The 26,707-nt window shown below is 43.4% G+C and overlaps 1 protein-coding gene across 2 annotated transcripts in view; it reads left to right on the top strand.

The window, feature by feature from the left end:
* The window catches only part of NBAS (NBAS subunit of NRZ tethering complex), a 329,816-nt gene that overhangs the window by 287,404 nt on the left and 15,705 nt on the right, over positions 1 to 26,707 (top strand). The window contains exons 48-50 of one of the 2 annotated variants that reach the window (XM_047744603.1): positions 4,070 to 4,265; positions 17,956 to 18,095; positions 24,187 to 24,325. In XM_047744603.1, the coding sequence (XP_047600559.1) occupies positions 4,070 to 4,265; positions 17,956 to 18,095; positions 24,187 to 24,325 (475 nt within the window). Of the gene's footprint in view, positions 1 to 4,069; positions 4,266 to 17,955; positions 18,096 to 24,180; positions 24,326 to 26,707 lie in introns of both variants that reach the window. The other variant, XM_047744602.1, reaches the window with a different exon arrangement.

Raw genomic sequence — 26,707 nt, 5'->3', positions numbered from 1 at the left:
TCCATATATGTGTGCAGGTATATTTGATGAGTCATGAAAGTAACTATGGATTTTATTTATTTATTTATTTATTTATTAAAAAATATTTTATTTATTTATTTGACAGAGATCACAAGTAGGCAGAGAGGCAGGCAGAGAGAGGTGGAGGAAGCAGGCTCCTCACTGAGCAGAGAGCCCGATGCCGAGCTTCATCCCAGGACCCTGGGATCATGACCTGAGCCAAAAGCAGAGGCTTTAACCCACTGAGCCACCCAGGTGCCCCATGACTATGGATTTTAAAAACTCAGACTGAAATGAAAATTTTAGCCATTTTGCAGTGAAAATCTTTAGGAGATGGTATCTAGGTAATGTCCTTGAGTGACTTTTCCCACAGACCCGCCTTTCATTTCTGTGTCATCTTACTGAACACCAGTATTCACGCGGCTATCAGTGAGGCTTGCCTAGAACACGGTGCTTCCAAAACACAACACTTCTGTTCTAGGAATGAGTTTTCCTAATTTTATTATGTATTTAAAACGATCAACCCAAAGTTACAGCAGATTTCCCCAAAATATCAAGTATTACCAACCGCATAATAAATTCTAATGTAAATGAAATCTAACTCAATATAATGACTTGGAAAAATAATAATAATCTTTCTATATCTCATCAGTATATGAATAATTGTAATCTTCTGCCACCGTGTTCTGGAACGTGCTCCTGTTTGGTTTGGTAGCACTGCGTAATAATTGATGAGGCATTAAGATCGTCCAGGTTCAAATACTGGCTCCACTCCTTATTTGGTGACCTTGGACATTAAACCTCTCTGTGGTTGTTTCCTCATCTGCAGATTGGAGATGATAACAGAATGCTCGAAAGAGAGTAATGATGAAGTGTAGAATTCATAGCTCCTTGTAACTCCATAAGTCACTGTTTTCATTCTTGTTCACCATAGTCAGGTCTTGGGTAATTGTCGTACTTCCAGCCGCAATCTTCGTGACTCCAGCTTCTTCTTGTGGCTCATCCTACCTGCTCCGCATTAGGCACGAGGGTTGCAGGGTCAAAAAAATCAGCTTCATAATATGTGAAATTGCTTCGGACTCCAGGCCAAAAATGTGCTTTAAGCTCCTCTTCAATATACCTAATTGGACCCCTGCAGGCTTCACCCAAAAGGGCCTGAGCCTGCCCCAGCCTATACACTTCTCTGATCACTTAACATGATTATGACTTTTCAGTACTCAGAAATCCCCCATTGTTCTCATTCCATACAAAGTTAAGACCAAAGGTCCTCGATGATAACGGTTGCCCCTAATTGAAGCACTTAGTTATCTCTTGATGTATTATGTGCTTTAAATTGATCACTTAAGCTTCATGGGTGAGGGAGTGGTATCCGTCTCCAATTTATAAATGAGGGACGGGGGCTCAGAACCATGAAGTGGCTTCTTGGTCAGCATCGTGACGTCAGGGAGAGGTCAGTCTGGGAGCTGAGTCTGGGCCTGACAGCAGCCGAGCCTGGGCTTTCCAAGCATGATGCTGCCTTCACAGCCTTTGGCGTGTGCTCTGGGCCACCCACTCGAGGAGACCTCTCTTACCTACCTCAGCCTGTCCCTCGTTTACCACCTGGACGACTGTGCTCTAAGCACCCCCTGAACATACGCTGTCCTTTTGAGTCGTTGGGTTCTTTTCTTGCTCTCCTCTTTGCCTGGATGGTTTTTCCCCACATTTCCATGTACGTCCATACCATTTTGTCCCTTATGGTCCTGTGCAAATGCCACAGCCTCTGTGAAGCCTTCCCTCCTTCTACTCACTGCTTCTCCAAAATGATCATTCATATTTACATAATTAGTAATTTGAATAATAATCACTTTAAAAATCTTTCTGCACCGTTATCAGTTCCTCGAAGGCAGGAATGCTGTGATTTTCATCCCTGTATCAAGCACAAACTGATGTTTGGGTAATACCAATAATAACCATAATGATCACTGTGCGGACGATGGTGACTATTTATTAAGAACTTCCCCTGTGCTGTGTACTATGGTGAAGTACTTCATGTACGTTATCTTTGTTTCACAGACTCCAAGAGACCCACTTACAGGACCTATGTCTACTTTACTATAAAATGGGGATGGTGCCATCCATGATTTTTATACGGGGCCAGGGTTCACAGTTACAGCCCATTCCCCCAAAACGCTTTTCCTCTGCCTGACATTGTCTCCCTACTTTCCACATAGATTTCCGGGAAATCCTGGTGGCGGTCTCCTTTTCTTGTACCCCAGGTTTGCCAATTTTGACCCATAGCAAGGACCCTAGGTAAAGCTAACAAATGACGTCGTAGATTGAGAAAATGCTTGAGCCAGTTAGCCATGGTGTTTAACTGTTTCTTTTATTCTGAAATACAAATAATAAATTATCTTTTTTTTTTAAAGATTTTATTTATTTATTTGACAGAGATCACAAGTAGGCAGAGAGGCAGGCAGAGAGAGAGGAGGAAGGCGGCCTCCTGCTGAGCAGAGAGCCCGATGTGGGGCTCGATCCCAGGACCCTGGGATCATGACCTGAGCCGAAGGCAGAGGCTTTAACCCACTGAGCCACCCAGGCGCCCCATGACTTATCTTTTTAATTGGAATTTCCATGAAGTTCTATTGACAAGTATATTATAGAATGCGTACTAACAGGAACACTCAGTGGTAATTGTCGAATCTTTCAGAATTTCCTGTGGTCTTGTTAGGTCATGGAATTTGGGACTTGGTGCAGGTGATTTATTGCAGGAAGCCTCATAAGGATGTGGTTACAGCAAAACCTATGTGATTCAGGGCTTTATCACTGCTCCCCAGGGCCTTGTGCAAGTGAGGTATCTGTATGAGACCTCTTCATAGTAACGAGTAGTAATTCATTGACATCATCATCAAACCAGTTGCTCTCCTGAGATGGCCCATTTGGGATTACAAGGGAAGAGATTCTAGAGCTGGATAGAAAGTTGCACAAATATTTTTTTCTCTGCAGCTTTTTAGACTTCACAGTACTTCTAATAACCATGCATTCATATTTTATCCTTAGGGTAGTATGAAGCCTGATGCTCTAACCCCATATGGAAATTCTATCACAGAGTATAGTGGTAGAAGGAAAATGGGCTTGGAGCTTGTATTGCACTGTTCTAGATATCTGTGGACATACCATATTCCTTCTTTGAAACCTGTTTCCTCATCTATAAAAAGAAATTTACATGTACAGCATAAGGGCTAACAATATTAATGATATTATCTATTTGAAGGTTACGAAGAGAGTAGATCTTAAAAATTCTAATCTCAAGGAAAAAAATGTAATGATGTCAGGCAACGGGTGTTAACTAATCTTATTAGTAACCATTCCACAACATATACGTATATCAGATCATTAAGTTATGCATCTTAAACTTACACAATGTTATGTGCTAGTTATCTCTACGACTAGAAAAAAAATTTAAAATAAAATAGAATTTATAATATCTACTTTGCATAGTTACTGTCAACTAGTAATAGTTTATATAAAACTCAGAATGATGCCTGGCTCTCTGTGTATCAGTAACAGAAATAAACCATACTTCTTATTACACTTTGTCTAAGACACAGAGTCGCTAAGAATATATTGATTATTTTCCATCTGCTTCATGCAACTCAGTGTGATACTGCTCAAAAATTACATTTATCTTACATAGTTTTAAAAATACCTCGTATGCCATTTAAAACCTAAATTTATCGGGGCGCCTGGGTGGCTCAGTGGGTGAAGCCTCTGTCTTCGGCTCAGGTCATGATCTCAGGGTCCTGGGATCGAGCCCCGCATCGGGCTCTCTGCTCAGCGGGGAGCCTACTTCCCCCTCTCTCTCTGCCTGCCTCTCTGCCTACTGGTGATCTCTGTCTGTCAAATAAATAAATAAAATCTTAAAAAAAAATAAAAAAAAAAAAACACCTAAATTTATCTTAATAGGAAAAAAAAAAACGGTGTCACCCAACAAACAAGGCTTTGGGTCAATCACTGCATTTGGTTACTGGGATTTTTTTTTTTTTTTTAAAGACTTAACGAGTTTCTATCTAACCCTTTTTTTGCCCTTCAGAGAAGACTTGGTTTCCTCTGAGGATCTGCTGGAGTGGCTGCGGCCCTTCTGTGCTGATGACGCCCGGCCTGTGAGACCTCGAATTCAGGTGCTGCAGATTTTGGGACAGTCCTTTAACTTGACGGAGGAGGATGGCAAGCTCCTTGTGTTCTTTAGAACAGAAGCCATTCTCAAAGCCACTTGGCCCCAGAGACAGGTAAGGGAGCATCCGACTGCTTATCAAATGTTTTCTCTGTTAAAAATCATCGGAGGTATTTCTTGATTACTTTGGATGATGCACTAGTGAATAATGAGCTTGGGATGCCACCCGTCCCCTGTGTTCTCAGTCCAGCTGTTTAGGAGTTAAATATGCACAACAAAGCTGGTTTGGAGTTTTCCATCGGTTTGAAGAGGTGTACGCACTGGAGGTGGTGTCTCGTTCACCTCCCGTGTGTGGATCATTTTTCTCTTCATAGGATGTAGTCAGGATTCTTCACAGTACGAGTTAATTACCGCAGCTCTCCCTGTCCCTGGAGAAACGCGGATGGAAAGGGAAACACAGTGTGCAGTTCAGCTCATTCATTTTTTTCATACTCTGCCCAGGCAGGCAGGTGCCCTCCTCTCTCTTCTGTACCTAGAGCGATAATGTAGCACACACAAGATCTCACCTTCCCTGACATTTCACACTTAACTTTGAATTCCACACATTTGAGCTTTAATTATGTATTGTGTATTATTATTGTTACTGTCATTATCATTACTATTAAAGTCTTGTCTCCCCACTACTGTGGAAACTGAGAAGCCCTGGAGGTTGTATTATTGTCTTTTGAATTCCCCTGAGTATGCTGTGCCCATACTCTGAGCTCAGATACTTGTTGATTGAGGAAATGGGAATGCTGATTCCTAAATCAAAGAAATAGGGTGGTCATTGATGTTTGCTTGACCTCTAAATGGATGCGTCCTAAAAGACATAGGATGTAAGCATTAGTCACCTCAGTTGAGTGCCTTAGCCTGAAGGGTAGACCATATACCAATACAATAAATCTTCCCATATAATCTACTCTGTGAGAGAATTTCCTGGAAGTCTGACTGCAACTCAATTTACCTTCTAATTTTAAAGCTTTGCTCTTTAATTAATATTTATGTCCTTATTACTGCATTGAAAGAACAATGAATTTTTTCTTTTCTTTTTTTTTTTTTTAAAGATTTTATTTATTTATTTGACAGAGAGAGATCACAAGCAGGCAGAGAGGCAGGTAGAGAGAGAGGAGGAAGCAGGCTCCCTGACGAGCAGAGAGCCCGATGCGGGGCTCGATCCCAGGACCCTGAGATCATGACCTGAGCCGAAGGCAGCGGCTTAACCCACTGAGCCACCCAGGCACCCCATGAATTTTTTCTTTTAACAATGAATCAGATATTGAGAATATCTTGAGACTCATCTCAGAACATCTTCCTAATTATTATTCTTATATATTCTTATTTCCGTATTTGAGAGAAAGAGGTAAATACTATTCTCTGTCTTTAGAGTTAGAAAATTGGATATGTGGAAAAGACGGACTTATCAGAGGTTCTGTAATCTTGCCAAATTGCTGAAATGGATTGCAACGTACAGAAGTCACTGGTCTCTGAATAATACTCTTTCTGAAGCCCCATGACCTTACCAGCATATTTAATCTCAACATTGTGCCTTGAATTACATTAAGAGATCACTAACAGGGGCACCTGGGTGGCTCAGTGGGTTAAAGCCTCTGCTTTTGGCTCAGGTCATGATCTCAGGGTCCTGGGATCGAGCCCTGCATTGGGCTCTCTGCTCAGCGGGGAGCCTGCTTCCTCCTCTCTCTCTCTGCCTGCCTCTCCGCCTACTTGTGATCTCTGCCTGTCAAGTAAATAAATAAAATCTTAAAAAAAAAAAAGAGAGATCACTAACAGTCTTCTTAAAGAGCAGTCTGTGGACACAAATGCAGTAGACGATGAACTATAGTCCAGGTCTCTGGTGTGGTCGATGTTAGAGGTTTGCTGGTCTTAGCGACAGGAAGATTCACCTAGTATCTCCCAGGTAAGTAAGCTCAGAATTAGGTCATATTATTTTTGACACACGGGACCTTGGATTATAACTCCTTCTGAAACAAATGAACTCTCCTACTCTCAGGTGCTTTTCTTTTCTTTTAAGATTTTATTTATTTATTTGACAGAGATCACAAGTAGGCAAAGAAAAAGGAGGAATCAGGCTCCCTGCTGAGCAGAGAGGCCGATTTGGGGCTCAATCCCAGGGCCCTGGGATCATGACCTGAGCCTAAGGCAGAGGCTTTAACCCACTGAGCCACCCAGGCGCCCCTCAGGTGCTTTTCTGACAGAAACGCCAGTTTGCAGGTTCTCAACCATGCTCAGTTTCCTCTACCTTGAAGGCTGGAGCCGGGGTGGGACAATGAGGCCATTTTTTCTGATTGGAGCCTCGCTGCATGTTATGACCAGTCTCTATTCTTGGAATATTACGAAACAATGTGGAAGCCAGGGAATGGGGAAAACATCTATCTTCTCTGTCATGTTGAAACAGTAGAGCAGACCCTTTGATATTTGGGGCAAAATGCTTCAGAAATAGTATGAGGGGCGCCTGGGTGGCTCAGTGGGGTAAGCCGCTGCCTTCGGCTCAGGTCATGATCCCAGGTCCTGGGTTCGAGCCCCACATCGGGCTTTCTGCTCGGCAGGGAGCCTGCTTCCTCCTCTCTCTCTGCCTGCCTCTCTGCTTACTTGTGATTTCTCTCTGTCAAATAAATAAATAAAATCTTAAAAAAAAAAAAAAAAGAAATAGTATGAGCATAACCACTATTTCTTCTTTAAGCTTTCCTTCACTTTCCAGTTACCCAAAGAACAATTTCCAACGTTTGTAGGATTCCAGTGACTTCTGGGTATTTCTGAGATTTCAATTTCTTTATAGAGACACGTTTTCCAAAAACAGGATCTAAGAGAGCTTAGCCTTTGTTAGGATTCCTTTTCCGTATGTTTTTCCAAACTGACTGGACTGTTTGAGCACGGCCTGGCTTCTCTCCTTCTCTGTGTGTAGATCCTCGTGTTACTGCTTTTTTGGGCCCTTAGAAAACACCTCTCCCAACATCTCTGACTCAAGTAAAATTCACCTCATGCCCCCTTACTCTTCTAACATTCTCCCCCTTTTCCTTTGTCCTTGTAGAAGAGCAGTTTCTCTGTTCTCGGAAGCCAACGAGCTGAGTTTCTTCAGGTACATAGTAAAGGGAATATAGAAACGACCCTCGTGGCTGAGTTATGCCATTCCTCTGTAGTCTTCCTCCCCAAATACGTTAAGTCAGTGAGTGTCTCCTCCTCCTCCTGTAAAAATGAAGTATTCTGTGTCAGCCTGGCGTGGCCGATCTTAATCTGTTTTGGAAGGCACGTGAATTTGGTCAGGAAACTCTGCCTATAGCTGTAAATAACCATTTGCTACATGGAAAATGAACGCAGAAAACTTGTGGCTTCACAGTGGAAATAGCTTCTAGAATGTTACAGAACTGTGCCCAGAGTTTACGTGGGAGGTCATCTCCATTATTGTTTTTACCTTTCACTAGAGCAGTAGAAAGATCAGGGCCTGGTGGACAAATCCTTTGTAAGCATAGGTCTTGGCCACCCTCCCTCCTCTGTTGCCTTACTGCCTTAGAGAAGATTCCAAAACTGTGAGCCTTGTCTACTTGGTGTGCAAAGTGGAACCTTGGGCTGGAGGAGGAAGAGCACGGTTTGCTTGCTGTCATTGCGTCCACGCACACACTAAACTCTACCTCGGCTCTCTATCCCAGACTCCTAGAAGACCCCAAAATGTTGACTGCACAGGCTCACATATTCTCTGTTCTCTATCCCTTTCTTCATTCTCAAAGGTAGTATTCAGGGTAGAGGCAGATTCTTACCGAGCAAAGATAAGAATAGATAATGATATTGCAATGTTCAATTACCAGAAAATGTAGGACTGCTACCTTTGCTGTGGCTGGTAATCCTCTTAGGCAGACTTTGCATACATCAAAGAGGGACTTAATATTTAATTATCCTCAAGGTGCCCAAAGTAGTGGCCCCACAAATCAATGTGTTGCTGGGAAATCAGCCAGCTCCTGCGAAATTCCACACCGAGTCTGTGGAGCCTGCTCCCTCACTGGTTTGCAGAGAGACAGCAATTTCTAGTTTTCTCATGATTAGTTAACAGAATTAAAAATTCAGAGGCCCTCATTTTTCAACTGCTTGAAAGGCCTCCTCCCCATTCCGGAAAAGTGCCCTGGCATGGAGGGCAGGGGCCAAGGGAGGGAGAGAATGTGTGGTGGGGAAGGGATGAATGTATGGTGTTCATTCCCTTGGTACCATTTATCTGAGTTTTTCAGGTTTTGTAATTTTCTAGTTAACTGGTGCATGAAAAATATGGGCCAAAATACTGATGTTTCCTCAAAAAATTCCATACCCCTTTACCTTATTGTTTTTTCTGTTTTTGTATAAAATAGGACATGTGGGGGCTCCTGGGTGGCTCAGTGGGTTAAAGCCTCTGCCTTCGGCTCAGGTCATGATCCCAGGGTCCTGGGATCGAGCCCCACATCGGGCTCTCTGCTCAGCGGGGAGCCTGCTTTCTCCTCTCTCTCTCTGCCTGCCTCTCTGCCTACTTGTGATCTCTGTCTGTCAAATAAATAAATAAAATTAAAAAAAAAAATTCTCTCTCTCCATCTCTTTCTCTTTAAAAAAAAAAAAAATAGGACATGTGGCTTAGAGTTGCACCCTTTAAATTTCAATCCGTCCAGATTTGTAGTTACAAGTGATCACCAGAAAAAATTAGTTTAAGAATACTTACTATCATTATTTTAAGCATGGAAATAAGCATTGGCCATGGAGCCCAACGAGGACGGCTTGAACTCACAGCCCTGAGATCAAGACCTGAGCTGAGATCAAGAGTCGGGCTAGTAACCAACTAAGCCACAGGTGCCCTAGTTTAAGAAAACTTCTTATTACAGATTCCTGCATTTTGCGTACTTTGAAACACACAAGGACATATTTAACTCTTCTGATTAGAGGCCAGTTTGGTTTCATTTGCCAAAACATTAACAAAATACACACTTCTTTATCAGAGCTCAGAAAATGAACTGTAGGACAGGTTCAGTATGCAAAGTTAGACTTAGTTTCTTGCAAAGAATTTACTGTTACCTTAAATGTCTTCAAAGCTAAGACTCACTGCTATAAATGATCTGCTTAATCAAGCATAGCTTAGTAGTTGATGTTAAAAATATACATGCCTACACACATATATCCCACACGTAGAAATTATCCATACACATAATATATCTTTAATAACCGTTGAAACTGAGTCCTGGAACCAGAGGAGGCTTTCGAAAGCCTGACAGTTCTATAGTCACATTTTCTAGAAGAGGACACGATGTCCAGAAAGAAGTTACTTCTTCTGATTTTAGCTTAAATGTCACCATTTCTAAAGTGGCTGTATCCTAAAGTAGGTCCTTAGTCACAATCTGTATCATAATGTCTTTAATTTTCTTATAACCATCACTGTCTGCTAAATCCTCCCTGCCTGTCCTTCTGTCCATTATATGATGTCTTTCTTCTTCCATTAGAATATAAATAATATGAGAACAGGGAGCATACAGATATTCTCAGTATATAGTTGTTGAATAAATGAATATTAAATTTTTTAAAAACTTATCTAAGGTCACCTTTCAATGGCAAGGCCAGGGACCCCTGAGTTTCAATTTGCTGTTCTTCCCACGGTAGGGAAGGATTAGACCATGCTGTTTCCTCCTTATATGCAAGCAAAAATGATTTGCTTGGAATAATGAAGAGCTTTCCTTGCAGAGTGGCCTGGTGCTTTTAGGTTGTTGTTGCTGTTTTGTACTAATTTGCTGTACTCTGCTGACAGTGATTTCTGACCAGCCAGTTGCTTCTCAAATGGAAGCAAATGAGTCACAAGCAAGCGTGTTTGTCCAGATATAAGCAAGAGGTCTGAAATGTTCTAATAGAGCTTGATGTGCTTTTCTCCTAAAATATATTAAAATTGAGAGAGCATCTGTGTTACTGGGTTCTGCAAATATTTGGAAACCTTGGAATGCCCCTCTTTTAGGAATAAGGGTTTTTTCCCTTTAAAGATATTCGCTCTTGTCCTAGTTATCATGGGGGGGAAGAGGGGACCATGGATTGGGTATGAAGTGCACGTTTACCACATATAATCTTTAGAACAGCCTTGCTAAGTCATTACCATTCTCTGGTTGAGATGAGGTCACATAACCTGTTGAGGTCGCCCAGCTCGGGAGCGATAAAACTGGAGTTCAAATCCCGTCTGATCCCAAAGACTGTGTTCTTGGCCCTATACCGCACTCCTTCCCACCTGCCAGGGAAAGATACTCAGCACTAACGTTTGGGTAGCCTTGAACTACGTAGAGTGTGCTCTGCTCACCTTCTCTCTCTGCTGTGCCGTTGCCTGGATCGACTATGACTGGGCATGAGGAATGAGGAGTTTGATTCGGAAAACAGAAAGCACTGCTTCATCTCTTACCTTTTTTCACTGTCTCCATATAGAGCACGGTGCGTGTTCACTGCTGCCCAGAACGTTCTGAAGAATGGCGTGCCTAGTAAGAGCTGTAGGTGAACTGTTCATGGAGGAGTCTCCAAGCACGGATTATGCACCGTCACCGTGCTGTACTCTGGGGCTAGACAAACAGACCAGGCCATTAATAGGGAAGTGTTTGGGCTCGTCACACAGAACTGCATTCAGATCCCACTGTTACTTACCACTTGCTCGCTCCTTGACCTTGGAGATGTCACTATGGGATAGTGCGTGTAAATCTCCAGCTTCAGTCCAGGTAAATGGGCCCTGCTGGTGTGGGGACTCGGATCCAGTGGAGCACATAGATACAGAAGCAAAGAAGCAAATTCTCTGAAGACTGCAAATGCTATGGAGATGGCTACACAGTGCATAGGGTTCAGCGGAGGGCACGCAGCCATCTGTGTCCGGAGGCAGTGAGGAAAGCCTGCTCCCAGGAGGTGAGCCTTGAGTTGAAGGCAAGAGATGAGACTGGAAAGAAGCAGACCAGACTACTTCCAGTGTCCTGCACGGGTTTCCCCTTGACAGTGCTAAGCCCTCCCCGCGCCCCCCCACCCCCCGGGAGAGGGATGCCTGAGAAGCAATGTGATCAGATATGCTTTAGGAAAAGCTCTCTGACCTCTGCATGGACAGAGGGCAGGAGGAGTGCCGGTCAGTGGCAGTGGTCAAGTGGCCTGAATTTGGCCTTGAACTTGGTACCAGCTATGAAGATAGAGGAGGGTAAAGAAAGCTGAAGGGGTTACTGCCAGGGGCCTGGGGGACTGCTTAGATGTGGCGGGGACAAGAAACACATTTGGGGTCCCTCTGATGTTGGCCTAAGTTGCTGAGGATGAAGTGGGCACTAGGAAAAAGCAGAGAACAAACCCGTTCTGTTGAGAAGGACACTAAGTTCAGGGCTGCGTTCTACACCTAAACAACACTTCTGGGGCTCGGGGTCTTCGTGCTGAGATACGAGGCTCTGCTTATCCCCTTCACTGGGCAGACTTTCTTCACAGCCTTATAAACGTCGTAGGTCACAGTGACCCCTTCCTGGGACGCACACTTGGGTTTAGTATGTGTCACTGGGTGACTGCTCCATCCCAGGGCTCTCCTCCCAGGATCAGGTCAGCTCAGGACCTGCTTGGGCTCTCTGTAGCAGGAGAATCACATCCAGGGCCTTGAGCCCAGAGGTGTGAGAACCTCAGCAGCCACACCAGTCGTGCTAACCTCTCCCTGAGCAGTGCTGTCTCTGCGTTCCTTTTAAGGAGTAGCGAGAAAAGTCGAAGGACGACAGGAGAAGAGGCAGGAAACATTTCAGCGTTTGGATGTTGGAGAGTGGTGAGGCTATGGCGCAGCTGGGGGTGCCTTCTCTGTTTTTTACTTTTGACTTTTTGTTTGGAAAGAATTTCAGGTTTACCCCTCAAATTGCATAAATCATAGAGGCAGTGTAACAGCTCATCAACTCCCGTGAAGGTAAGAATATGGTGATTAATATTACCACATCGAGAATGATCCTCTACCTGATGGTCATTATTTTCCATTCATAAGTGTGCATTGATGTGCATTTACACTTGTTTCATACTCACAAATATCTGAAGGAAAACAAGCCACAGTGTCGGTGCTCTGGGAAGATGCAGATTTCAGGATGAGGCCTCGGTTTAGGGAGACCACGTTCACGTTCAGTGGCCACAGAGACATGTCAGGGCAAAGCTGTTTTCGCCAGAGAATAGGTGACTCCGTCCACTTTCTCAAGGACAGCGACTCTCCGATAAGGAGGCTGCATCTACTTGTCAAATGGACTTACAGCAAGGGCTAAAGTCACCTAATTCAGTGAGGACAGAAGCATCGCTTCCAGAGACAAAAGGGAAAGAGATATCTTCATGTTTGAGTCACACTTGAATTTTGCCCTTTAAAATCCTATGATGTTTAGTTAGAAGTGTCTGTGTGGGATCATCACTAACCGATCCCCTCCCACCCCCGCCCGCACGGACTGGGAAGGAAACAGTGGCATAGATTACTTTCTCTTTCACAGGAGTAAAGGGTAGAATCACACAAAACTTAGAGATGAACTTGTGCGAAATGGCTGATTATTTTCACTCATCTCTAGCAGGCTACTGTGGAGCCATTCCAAATCCTGTCTTGTACAAATAAATGAGATTTTAACAAGAGATGCACATTAACCCATGATCCCATTATCCTAAAACAGCCACATTTCTTCGTATGCTTTTTCTGTCCTGTCTGATCTATGGACCCGATTCTTATTAGAACTCACAGCACACATCCAGCTCTCTGCTTTTTTATATGTAGCTGTCACGTAAAGAATTCCTGTCACTTACTACGTCCTCCCGTCTGCCAGTCACTAGACTAGCTCCCTTAGCCACATTCTCTTATTTAATAATCACAACTATCACATGATGTGTGTTATCTTCGTCTTACAGAAGAGGCAGTTAAGCCTCAGAAAGGTCCAGCAATGTCTCCATAGTATAATGTCTTTCCCTGTTACTGTGACTTTATCAGCACTGTTTTGAAAGCTGCGTATTCCATCAAAGTGCCCTTTATCATTATTTGACCGTCTCCTTGGGGGGGTATGTTGAAGCACTTGCTAGCCACCTGCCGTTCAGTTTTCCTCGACGCTAAACTGTGTTCCGTGGTCACTTCCTCCTGTAGCTGTTAAGGCACATGGTTCAGGTCTCTGTACACCTCACACTTGCATTGGAGTGTCCTAGCAGTCTGTATTTTAATAAGAACTGTGATACTTTCTGGAAAAGAGAAAATCTGATTCTTTCCTCGGTCTGCATTCGCGTTTAGCCTGCACCTTGTTTTCAGATGTTTTGGGGAATTTTAATTCCCATGGTATTAATATCGATCTGATGCTTCTGCACCTTCTGTAAACCTTTGAGACCCATGGCTTTCACTTTTATTGACTCAAAATAATACTTTCCTCTTTAATTACTTTGCAGATAATTTGCCAGATTTATAACATCCTGATTTTCTTCAATGTAGAATTAATTTTTGTAGCCGTGAATGCGTAACGTTACTAGTTGTGATACGAAAATATATTGGGCCAAAACCCATGTCCTTTCTGTTTGAAGACGTTTCTTTAGCGGTCTTTAAGATGAAGGCTGTTCGTGACAGATTATCTTTTAGTTTTCTTTACCCGAGAATGCTTTCGCTACCCCTTTTTATCCTAAAGGTTAGTTTTACTGTATATAGGATTTATAGTTGACCGTTCTTTTAACACTTGGAAAATATTCTGCCACTTTTTTCTGGCCTCTGTACTTTCAGATAAACAATGACCTGTTACAAAAATCACTCTTCTCTCTATAGGGAATGTGTTGTTTTCTTCCTGGCCTCTTTCAAGATTTTTTTTCTTTGTCTTGAGTTTTCAGGTGTTTAATTATGATGTGTCTGGGTGCAGATTTCTTTGGGTTTATATTGCTTGGGGTTTTCCCAGGTTCTTGAATCTGTGTGTTACTATCATCCACCAAATTTGGGAAGCTTTAAAATGTTATTTCTTGAAATACTCTTTAAACTCTACCTTCTTTCTCTCCTCCTCTGGAACTCTGATGAGAAATGATCTTTCCTGGACTATCTTATATTTTTTGGTCAGGAAATACTGAGTCTAAGTGTCCTCCTTCCCTTGGATGAGGGGATATTAGACACTGTGCCTGTGTTGTGCCCCCAGTCCTGTGGTCCCAGGCTAGTTAGCTTTTAGGAGTCCTTTGGTTGTCTTTTTTGTTATTTCCAAAGTTTATAATTGTGCTTAGCAGGGAAGAATAGGGGAAAATAGGGTCAGAGACATTTCGTTTATCAGTTTATGTTTATCTTTTTTGTTTGTTTGTTTGTTTTAAAGAAATTGGACCGATTTTTTTTTTTTTTTTAGATTTTATTTATTTGTCAGAGAGCACAAGCAGGCAGAGTGACAGGCAGAGGCAGAGGGAGAAGCAGCCTCCCCACTGAGCAAGGTGCCTGACGCAGGACTCAATCCCAGGACCCTGGGATCATGGCCTGAGCCACCCAGGCATCCCATGTTTGTCTTTCTTTATGCCGAAATTCACTTTGAGTTTTGGTTACCTGAAATTATTTTTAAAACCTTAGAGGACATAATGAACAGGACAAACTTATCTTAGTGAATTTAGATAAATTTAGGTATTTTAATATATAGACACAAATTCTAGATTAGCACTTGTGTATCAAAGTATGTAATGATTATCCAGCAAAGCATATTCTTTCTCAGGCTTTAAAAAACACGTACTCAAGTCCGTTTTCAGGCGCATTTTCTTCTCTCACGGAGGGTGAGGCTTTTGCAGCTACTGTGGTAGAGAATTTAAAATCGCTTTCTTTTTTCTTTTTTTTTTTTTTTTTTAAAGATTTTATTTATTCATTTGACAGAGAGAGATCACAAGTAGGCAGAGAGGCAGGCAGAGAGAGAGGAAGAAGCAGGCTTCTGAGCAGAGAGCCCGACGCGGGGCTCGATCCCAGGACCCTGAGATCATGACCTGAGCCGAAGGCAGCGGCTTAACCCGCTGAGCCACCCAGGCGCCCCTAAAATCGCTTTCTTAAGAGTTGAACAGTGTAAACATTTGAAACCCTTTATGATGTGAGAGGGAGTGTACAAGTGTGCCTACCCAAAATGGGCAATTGTGTAAACTGCTCTATTTTTCACATTTCTATTTTAAACATGAGGTCAATGCTCTGAAAAGTAAGTTACTAATAATTGAAACGGTTAATGAATTTTCAGAAGGAAATGTTTCGTGACAAAAACGCACTTTTCAAAAGTCTGTGTCCACATGAAGAAGGTGTTATACAAAGAAACTCCTAGCCAAACACATTTTAAAAATGGAAACTTATTGGCACACTGATATAAAAACAAACATATGAAGGTTTAATTGATAGGTTTTTTTTTAAGATTTTTATTTACTTATTTGACAGACAGAGATCACAAGTAGGCAGAGAGGCAGGCAGAGAGGCAGGCAGAGAGAGAGAGAAGGGGAAGCAGGCTCCCCGCTGAGCAGACAGCCCGATGTGGGGCTCGATCCCAGGACCCTGGGATCATGACCTGAGCCGAAGGCAGAGGCTTTCACCCACTGAGCCACCCAGGCGCCCCCTAATTGATAGTTTTTTTTTTTTTAAAGATCTTTCTCTCCCTTAGGATACACTTCATGTCCTAAAAATTGACAAGCTGTTAGTTTTTGAAAAGAAAGAAACCCAAATGATACTGAAAACAAGAATCACTTTTTTCTGATCTCTTCTGCTTCCTGGTAGGCATCAAGTAACCTGTGGTAGACTCCACGGTCCATGTAAAGGAGAAACCCCTTGTCATTCATTCTGCAGGAGTTAATTATAGCAAGTGGAGTATGGACTCTGCTTGCAACATTACAGACCTACCATTCAGTTGTTTTTAAATACATTCAAAACACAAACCTTTTCTTCAAATAAACCTAAAAACTTGGATTTTAACTCAGAAAAGAGCAGCCATTTACCAACCCCTTTTTCCCGCTGCTGACCATCAGGCACCTTCTCAGAAATCCTGAGACTTTGGGGGATTCTTGGAGTCTGTTTAGCGGATGAGGGAAAGGAGACTGAGAGCAGGACTGCACTGAAATCACGCAACTACCCATAAAGCATTATCGGTCAAGACATAATGTCAATAAACGATGCCCTCCGCCACCCCGCCCCGGGTCTCTTTTAATGATTTCCTTCTCAGTGGCATCTTCTTTATAAGCCTCACGTCCATCTTCAGTAACAAAAGAGCCAAGAATTTGGCTCAGAAATTCATGGAGTTATGGCCACTCCATGAATATTTAATATCGCTATTCTGGGCTAAGATATTTTATAAATGATGGAATGTCTTCATTTATTCATTGGTTTATCCATCTGTTCAGATACTCTGTAAGTGCTGGGCATCTACGGTCCGTCAGGCGTTATGTTAAGGAGGAGGGGAAAAACCAGTGAACAAATGAAAGTCTCTCTTTTCAAGGAGTGTCCACTGTGATGGAAGGAGAAAGGCAATAAGCAAAAAGATACGTCAGAGCTCATCTGGCTTGTTGAGTCCTCTAGTTCCAGAACATCCTGATCTGATGATAATTACGTATCAGCTCTACTGCTTGCCGGCCATGTTACCGGGACAGAGAAGGTGGTTTCCTCATCTGTAAAGGGAGGTTAATAACACCCGTGCTGTTCTCCACCCAAAGCCATTTTAAGGGTGAATTCTTCCTAGGTTCTGAAATTATTTCAAAAACTATAAAATGCTCTGGGGTTAGTCCGTGGAGAGTGACATGGGGCTTCAGGCAGGTTTTGAAGGATCTGTTGGGTTGCCGTGTGAGCTCCGATTGCCATAGTAGTTATCAGCCATTTCATAGTATGTATCAACTCTTGTGGAAATGCAGAATTCATGCTATACCCTGTTCAGGTGGCTATTTTGGATTAGAGCCAAAATGACCACTAAATTAAATGCTTTGGAAACATGCATTTGTATAGACAAACTAACAAGTGTACAGGTAACCATCCGTTCTCATTATCCTTTCAAGGTATCTATCATCATCTGAGTCTCAGGGACCCAAATGTAGAGAGTCTATGTTCAGAGAGGCTAGGGAACAGGAAAAGCAGCTGTTGGCTTACTTTTATAATTAAAACTGTTTTCTAACTTAGCATAGCAAAACTGTCAGCCGCAGATGCTGGAGGTGCGATTGGTTTCAGGACTGCCTCGATGTGAAGGACGTATCATTCAGTTATGCAACGGGAGGGCAAATTCGTGTTCTTGACTTGGTCAGAACTCCTTCTGCCTTAGAAATGGAGATGGGAATAAGAGAATATTTTGTTTGATTTTGATGTGTCACGAAAATCCTATGACGAATGCACTTTAGTCAAATCTTTAAATTTCAAATTAGAGCAATTGTCTAGACAACGTGAAAACTTAGCAATAATCATGCTAAAATGAGAAGTAGAAATGCATTTATGATAATTTAAATGAAAAAAGTTTGACTAATGTTAAGTATGATGAACTATTATAATTTCATATACAATAATTCCGTATTTTAACATAACGCTTATTAAATACCAATAAGCCAGTCCTCTACTTGTTTGAATTTACTTTTGTAAAGAACGTTCAGAAACTTACTGTAATTTGTTCTAAACAATTATTTAACGTAAGGGTAAGACTTAGAGCTTTTTAAAGATTTTGAGGGGTGGGGGGTGGTTAGGGTGGTGGGATGAATCTCACCTCTCAACACATGGTAAAAATTTTCAAGAGTGCTTAATCAGAATCATCAAATGTGAATTCCTCTGTAAACCAGTGAAGTAGCCTCTGCCACCAAGGTCAAGTGTGTATTTCCACTTCCAGGTAGACATAGCTGACATTGAGAACGAAGAGAACCGCGGAGCCCTCTTCACGGAACTCCTGGAGTCCAGCCACCAGGAGGCGGAGTTTCAGCACTTGGTTTTGCTCTTGCAGGCTTGGCCACCTATGAGCCAGGACTCCGTGTAAGTGGTAACATAAAGTTACATCTCTTTTGTCTGCTCTTTAGTTTTAAAAATTCAGTACCTTCAAAAGAAATACATAAAATCAGCCGTTTAGCAGAAAGGAGAACTGTTTATTTGAGATATTGCACTTTCTTTCCATTTCTCCTTGCCCCTACATGCAGATATTTTACTCAAAAATACCAGACCGTGCTTAGTAATAACATCTGACTTAGGGGCGCCTGGGTGGCTCAGTCAGTGAAGCGTCTGCCTTCGGCTCAGGTCATGATCTCAGGGTCCTGGGACCAAGCCCTGCCTCCTGCTTCCTGCTCAGCGGCGAGTCTGCCTTTCTTTCCCTCTCTCTTTCTCCTTCGACCTTACCTCCCCCCCCAACTTGTTCTCTCTCTTTCTCCTAAATAAAACTCTTAAAAAAAAAAAAAATCTGATTTATATAGCGACAAAATCATTGTGTTCTAGTATTTTCACCAGGAAATGTTTCGAGTCCCTTTTAACACAGCTTGCCGTGCTAACTTGAGAATCCGTACGGAATAAATTGATAATTCGCATTTATTGAGGACACACAATGTTATGTGCAATTTACATATATTACCAGTTCACTGTGTGAGCCTCCCCAGAAGGCAGGAGGAGGAGGGAGTGGAGACGCAGAAGGTAAATGACTTCAGGCGTCCCGCAGCTGGTAAGTGGAGGAGGCGGCGCTCTACCCACGCCCGGCCCCACCCACGCCCGGCCCCACCCACGCCCGGCCCCACCCACGCCCGGCCCCACCCATGCCCGGCCCCCTTTGGCCGCTGCGCACCTCCGTGTCCTGCTGAGCTCACAGCTGCCGCTGGCGGCCGCGCTCAGCGGTCCTGCAGTCCCCGAGCTGCCGGCCGAGGCTTCCTTCGGAAGAGGTGCCCAGCTTTTCTCTGAGCACATACGCTTCTGTCATGAACTGCTGCTCCTCACTGGCCAGAAATAGAAGCCCCCGTGGCCCAGTTTCAGACACCTGCTTGCCCCCTGCCCGGTCTTTTCCTCCCGTGCTCAGCAAGCCCAGGCTGCCTGCGCCAGGGCACGGCTCTGGGCCTGGGAAGGAGATGTTCCTGGAGATAAATCCACCTGCGAGCAGTTTTTGAAGGGCTCCTCAAGAACATGTAGCAAGGACTCTTTCCCTTCACCCTAGGATGAGACTGTTCTAGTATAGAGTGGCATCTTTGTTTTGGGTCCAGCCACGTGTCTGTAGAAAGGGGAAAGAACGTTTCTGAGATCTCTGTCATTTGTGACGTGTGTGCCACCCGGATATGCAGCTTTCGACGTGACATTCTTACCTCCACTGCTGGAAACCCTGCAGTACAGGCTGTCCCATCATAAAACCTTCAGTTTCCCATGGGGCGCTGCACCGAAGCAGTATTGCCGTTTGGTCCTGGCTGTCTTGGCAGAGCTGCCCTGGGACTCCCAGGGGCTTGTTAAAAGTGGTCTCCCAGCAACGCCTGCGTGGCTTGGTTGGTTAAGCAGCTGCTTTCAGCTAAGATCATGATCCCTGGGTCCTGAGATCGAGTCCCACATCAGGCTCCTTGCTCAGCGGGAAGCCTGCTTCTCCTTCTGCCTGTAGCTTTCCTTGCATGTGCACGCGCTCGCTCTCATTCTCTCTCTCCCAGTCTCTCTCTGACAAGTAAATAAATAAAATCTTAAAAAAAAAAAAAAAGGGAGAGAGAGGGACAGTCACCCATGCTTGGCTTGCTGAGTCTAGCTCTCCCCTGAGAATCTGTTTCTAACCAGCTCCTCTGTGACGATCATGTGCGGTAGATATGGCCCACTAATTAGATTGTCAGTAATGCTTTGCTTTTTTAGCAGATGATTAGGGTTGCAGTGTAGGTTTCCTCATGCCCTCAAAATGGATCTCTTGGTCTAAAGAGAATTTCTCAGTATCAAAGTACACTGCCCTCAGTCTATTAGTTTACTGTGGTTTTACGGTTTCTTGTACTTTTAGAACAGTGACCATTTCAAATCACTCACTTACCCACAAGAAGTAAAGTCAGCTTCACTTAAGACATTTATTGCATTTTAAACATTTACTACATTTATAGATTTAAAAAATCTTAGTTTTTAGAGGTACATTTTTTGAAAGCCAGTATAAAGTGAAATTTGTAAATTGCTAACCTGTGTTTTTAAAACCTCCTTTAAGGGATGCATGGGTGACTCAGTCATTTAAGTGTCTGCCTTCCGCTGAAGTCATGGTCCCAGGGTCCTGGGATCTAGTCCCACTTCAGGCTCCTTACTCAACAGGGAGCCTGCTTCTCCCTCTCCCTGCCATTCCTCCTGCTTGTGCACTCTCTCTTTCCCCCTCTCTCTCTGACAAATAAATAAGATCTTTAAAAATAAATAAATAAAAACCTCCTTTATTAACTCATTAGAATCAAACCATTACTGGTCCTCTTAACTCTCCTACCAGCCATACCTCTATCTAAGAGGGGACCAGGGTAGGTCAAATAACGTCTGTTTTGGCTTTTTTCCTGGGCCAAATTGGTGTTTTATCACAAGAGACTCTATGATGGGACACTTTCAAGATTGTGTTTTTTTTTTTTTTTTTTTAAAGATTCTATTTATTCATTTGACAGTGAGAGGAGAACAAACAGGGGGAGCCGTGGAGGGAGAGGGAGGTCAAGGTCCTTGATTCCAGGACTCTGGAATCACGACCCTAGTTGAAGGCAGACACCCAACCGACTGAGCTACCAGGCGCCCCCAAATCTGTTCTTAAGAGTACTTTTGAGTACCTTTTTTTGGTTGTGACAAAACCAAAAGACAGTATAAGACCAGTATATGACTTCAGCATTTCGGAATAACACCCCCATAAAGGGAGGGAGGGGAGAAAGAGTGGGAAAGGCAGGAAGAAGGGAAGTAGAGTGTGACAACGATTGAATGTTGCCAGTTAACACAGTAAACTTAAAAACTAAGAAATTTGCTTAATCCACATGACTGCTAATTTACTGAACCAACTTGGGTGTTTTCGTTTTTTGTGCTTTGTTTTGTAAAATATAGGTATTTTAATAGTGTGAGTTATGTGACTGTCATACATTTTGTTGTTAATGAATTAATATTTAAAATTTTGTTTCAATTTTTAAAGTTTTTTTAATTTAAATTCAATTAATTAACATATAGTGTATTATTAGTTGCAGAGGTAGAGGTCGGTGATTCATCAGTCTTATATAACACCCAGTGCTCGTTACATCACGTGCCCTCAACGTCCATCACTTGTTTACCCCATCCCCCACCTTCTCCCTCCAGCAGCCCTCAGTTTGTTTCCTATGATTATCTCTTATGTTTTGTCTCATTGTCTGATTTCTTCTTGTTTCATTTTTTCCTCTCTACCCCCATGATCCTCTGTTTTGTTTCTTAAATTCCACATATGAGTTGAGATCATTTGATAATTGTCTTTCTCTGAGTGACTTATTTCACTTCAAATTGCAAGTTTGTTTTTTTGTTTTTGTTTTTTTTGGCTGGCCGAGTATATTCCATTATATATATACACCACATCTCCTTTATCCATTCATCTCTCGATGGACATCTGGGCTCTTCCCATAGGTTGGCTATTGTGGACATTGCTGCTATAAATATTGGGGTACAAGTGCCCCTTTGGATCACTACGTTTGTATCTTTAGGGTAAATATCTAGTAGTGCGATTGCTGGGTCGTAGGGTAGTTCTATTTTCAACTTTATGAGACATCTCCATGCTGTTTTCCAGAGTGGCTACACCAGCTTGCATTCCTACCAGCAGTGTAGGAGCGTTCCCCTTTCTCCACATCCTTGCCAATATCTGTCATTTCCTGACTTGTTAATTTTAGTCATTCTGACTGGTGTGAAGTGGTATCTCACTGGGGTTTTGATTTGTATTTCCCTGATGCCTCATGATGAGCATTTTTTCATGGTTTGTTGGCCATTATGTATGTCTTCTTTGGAGAAATGTCTCTTCATATCTTCTCCCCATTTACTGATTGGATTACTTGTTTTTGGGTATTGAGTTTGGTGAGTTCTTTCTAGATATTGGATACTAACCATTTATCTGATAAGACATCTCAAATGTCTTCTCCCATTTTGTCAGTTGTCTTTTGGTTTTGTCAACTGTTTCCTTTGCTGTGCCAAAGCTTTTGATCTTGATAAAGTCCCAATAGTTCATTTGTGTCTTTGTTTCCCTTGCATTTGGAAACATATCTAGCAACAGGTTGCTACGGCTGAGGTCGAAGAGGTTGCTGCCTGAGTTCTCCTCAAGGATCTGGATGGATTCCTGTCTCACATTTAGGTCTTCCCTCCACTTTGAGCCTATTTTTGTGTGTGGTGTAAGGAAATGGTCCAGTTTCATTCTTCTGCACATGGCTGTCCAATTTTCCCAACACTGTTTGTTGAAGACACTTTTTCCATTGGGCATTCTTGTGTGCTTTGTTGAATATTACTGTAGAGTTGAGTGTCCATTTCTGGGTTCTGTGTTCTGTTCCATTGATCCGTGTGTCTGTTTTGTGTCAGTGGGTTTTTGGTTGTATTCCCCTGGAGGGCAATACATGGAAAGCATAACAGATCCATCCTTGTGGGAGATTTATAATTCTCATCCAGTGTATCAAAACTGGCTGGTGAAAAATACATTTTGGTAATTCATGTCCACACCGCATGGCCCATTGGGGTGCGCTGTTTGGCCAGCCACTGGTTCCGCTGCCTTGAGGCGGCCCATTAGAGAAAACCCAGGAGAGTGGAATTCAGCCTGTGCAAGAGAAAAGCAGAGGGTGAGTCCTTGAGTGTAAGAAGACTCCCCAGTCCTCCAGACCCTCTCAGAGCTTTGTTCATCCCTTGAAATAAGCAGTATTCTTTGTCCTCACACAGTGTTCGTTTGAGCCGAGATACAAAGGCTTTGCCAAAGGCTAGTATTGTGAGTCCCTTTGTCATTGTTACACCTGACATTTTTCTTAGGGGACAAGGAATGAAGTCCTTTGAAGGGAAGAACCACCTTAGGTGTTCAGTGTCTAGAATCTAGAGCTGTGCTAAGACAACAGACTTACAAATAGTAAAATTGTTTTAAATAACACTATAAGCAAAATTGGTAACCTGTTCCTGGGGCCATGGAATGAATGTACCTTTAACGTGTTTCTGGAAATGTAAATTGTGAAGTTTGTATGAAACACGGGGTACTGACATCCAGAGAAGGGAAACAAAAAGCAAACTTGTATGCTTTTATGTTTTAGAAATAAGGAAACTGAGGACTCCTGGGTGACTCTGTCCATTAAGCAACTGCCTTCGGCTCAGGTCATGATCTCAGGGTCCTGGGATCAAGCCCCGCATCAGGCTCCTTGCTCAACGGGGAGCCTGCTTCCCCCTCTGCCCCCTCCCTGCTCATGCTCACTCTCTCTCTCTCTTACAAATAAATAAATAAAATCTTAAAAAGAAAGAAAGAGAAAGAAAGGAAGAAAAACTAACTGCATGAAGGACACAGTGTAATCTCTGTACCGCTTGCCTGTGCTCCCAGGCTGACCTCCGCTGTGCACTGCCCTCGCTGTCCCTCACTCCTGCCCTGGCCCTGAAGTCCTTATCCTAATCCTAGGCTCAGCAGAAGCCAGTATTTAGGTGGTAAAGACTCAGATGTGCCTTCTATTGAGAAGGCACAATTACAGACATCATTCACTGAATAAAGCAATTTTCTTAGGAAAATATTAAATTGCTTTCTCAGAGTGAGGAAACCTGAGGCCCAGAGAGGCTGAGTGGCTTCCCCAGCACTGACCATCTGGACTGAGAGCGTTGAAGTGACTCCCCTGAGACACCCAGGTGGGAAGCCAGGGAGCCGGCCCATGACCCCGATGGGAGCTCCGGCCTCTGGGCCGCTGTGCTCTGAAGGTCTGCCCGCAGCCTCCACACTGCTGGGCACTTGGTGATGCCCCCTCGAGCTCTTTTTTCTCCGGGAGATGTTCTCTTTTCTGCAAGAGGGACTTGAAGGAACACATCCTCTAGATCGTGATTGCCATTTGCCAAAAAGCATTTTACTTCACGAGGTGGCAGTTCTTTTCTTAACATTTCGCGTCCCATTTGTTACATTAACCATTCATTCCCAGTGCCTCGCGTTTTTCTCCCTTAGAACCAGCATAACCAGCAATCCGTGGGTGAGGTTGATGACCGGGATGCTGACCAGATGTGCAGCGGAGAACAAGGACGGACTGGGGAATGAGATCTTGAAAATCTGCCGCTCTTTATACAACACCAAGCAGATGCTCCCTGCAGAGGTGAGTGGAGAATTCCAGTGGTTTTCCTGGGGGGCAGCCCTTCCCTGATCCAAACTCTAGGAGAAGCAGCGTCAGCGACTGGGCTTGACGAACACTGAGCGTAAGTTATCAGGAGGCAAAGGCCCATAATTTGGAAGAGATCAAACGAAGGACAGCCATGCCGAGAGGGTGCTTCGAGGAGGTTTTCTCTCTGTTGGAGGCTCTGAAGCCTATTCCCTTTACAAGCCCCAGAGTGTAACTCAGCCTTTAGTTCCTGTTGGAGGCCCTCTTATGTCGAACTGAAGCTCCCATGCCCGGGGTCTTGGGAGCCAGCCCGTGTGCTGTCTCTGCCCAAACTGGGCCAGCTGGTAACAGAGCGGTAAGCCCCAGTGCCCCTCTCGTCGTGAGATTACATGACCACAATATGTTTTCTCTGTTAACGTGGTCGAAACACAGCCACCTCCACTTTGACCATCATTCTCTTTGATCCCATAATTTGGCTGTCACTGAGGTGTTTGCCTAATATATATATAAATTTGTGTATTCTCAAATAAGCACATATTAATTACAGCTCCCTGCTGTGAGCCCGACCTCAGCAGTGTATTGTTGGAGCAATTTTTACATGTCTTAAATGTAAGCATTTGGATAATGGCACTAAATGGATTAATTGGTTTTCAAGTTTCTGCCACGCAGGAGATAAAATAAAATTGTAAATATGATTCTTTGAATCCTCACTGTAATCACTCAAGGAAAATATTCTCATTAGGAATGTACATTTAATGAATTGCTTTCTGATTGAGGGTCTGAGTGTTTTCTGATTGAATTTTAAAAAAAATTTTATCCCTTGAAAGAAGTCTTCCAACGACCAGAACGACAAAATTCTTCTGTAAGATATTGAACCCTTTATACCCCGCCATGTGGTTTGCTTGCATCATCTCCTTCCTTACCTGTGGTGTGTTGGGCTGTATTGTGAGCCCCTGAGGGTTGCAACCATGGCTGCGTCACCCCTCTCTCACCCGCGGCGGGATTCAGCATGCTGCGTGGAGCTGGGGACTCCACGCAGTTTATCGTCCCCCCAGGGTGAGTAGTGTATAAACAACGAGGGTTCATCTTGACCTTAACATCAGCTGAGATCAGGCTTTGTTAGATCAGGACCAAATGCCAGAAGGGCCCCGCCAGTTCTGCTGAACCTTGGTGGGGGAAGCACGATTTAGGGTGGCAGGCTGGGTAACGGCGCTGCCCAGCACCCACTAGCACTCTCGGCCTCCTGCTCCCACCATCCGGTTTAACCTTCACCACCATCAGGAGGAGGTTCCTTGACCTTCATTTTTCAGCAGATGTAACAGAGGCTCTGAGAGCAAAGGTCCTGTTTCAGGTCACTCAGGCAACGGATGGCGGACCTGGTCCCCAAACGGAGGCCCTGCTTGAACGCGGAGGAGAGAAATACTTTCACGGGAGCCGCTCTTAACACCCCTGGGGTGCTCACGTATTGAATGTGTTATACGTAGTTCTTTAAGTTTTACTGTCATTTCCCCCCTCTCCTAGGGTACTTCTTCAAGAATGGCCTGAAGTCTGTAAGGCCTGGATTATTGGTGTTTTAGGTGGAAGGGTGTTCGGATCTCCACCATTACCTGGAGGAGTTTGTTAGCTCACTTAAATGTCCTCCTCGGTTTGGTTTTGCTACAGTTAGTGCTGAGGCAGGGAAGGGAAGTTAGCTGAGAACGCGGCCACAGCATCTCTGACCTTGACCACACACTGTTAGCTTCATAATCAAGGTTAGCAACAGTTACGTGTGTTAGCATTCAGCCACCTGCTGATGGATGACTAACACATCCGAATGTCCAAAGTAGTATTGAGTACTCTTAGCTTGTACTTGAAGTTCAGGGGGCGACCTTCTAGGACATGGAGGAAAAAGTCTGTTTTTTTTTTGTTTTTTTTTTTAATATTTTATTTATTTATTTGTTTGACAGAGATCACAAGTAGGCAGAGCAGTAGGCAGAGAGAGAGGAGGAAGCAGGTTCCCCGCCCATGGGTCTGCAGTTTTCTTGGGGATGTCAGAAAGGTACCAGATTGAGCCCCATTTTGAAGTAGGTCCTTATCACTTGTCTATTCCAGTTTGATGAGACAAGGGGTAATTATCATCAAATGAGTTGTGTTGCCACGGTTTCTTATGTTTGTTTTTCCTTATGCAGCCTCAGTGCTATCTTTTAACTGGGTACATGTACAGATTTTTGTCTTAGGATGCCATGATTAAAGGAATCTTGCCAAGGTTATGTACTATTTTTGTTGATTGTTAACTGTGCTCAAATGTGAGTTAAAATTGTTACAAAGGAAGGAACACTGTAATTAAGAAATGGAAATGTCTTGTTAAGTTTATTTTACAGCATTTGGAAATTACACAGT

The sequence above is a fragment of the Lutra lutra genome, chromosome 9 (assembly GCF_902655055.1).
Source record: "Lutra lutra chromosome 9, mLutLut1.2, whole genome shotgun sequence".
NCBI lineage: Eukaryota > Metazoa > Chordata > Mammalia > Carnivora > Mustelidae > Lutra > Lutra lutra.
The sequence above is the reverse complement of the archived record's forward strand: the minus strand, read 5'-3'. Positions and strand labels throughout refer to the sequence as shown.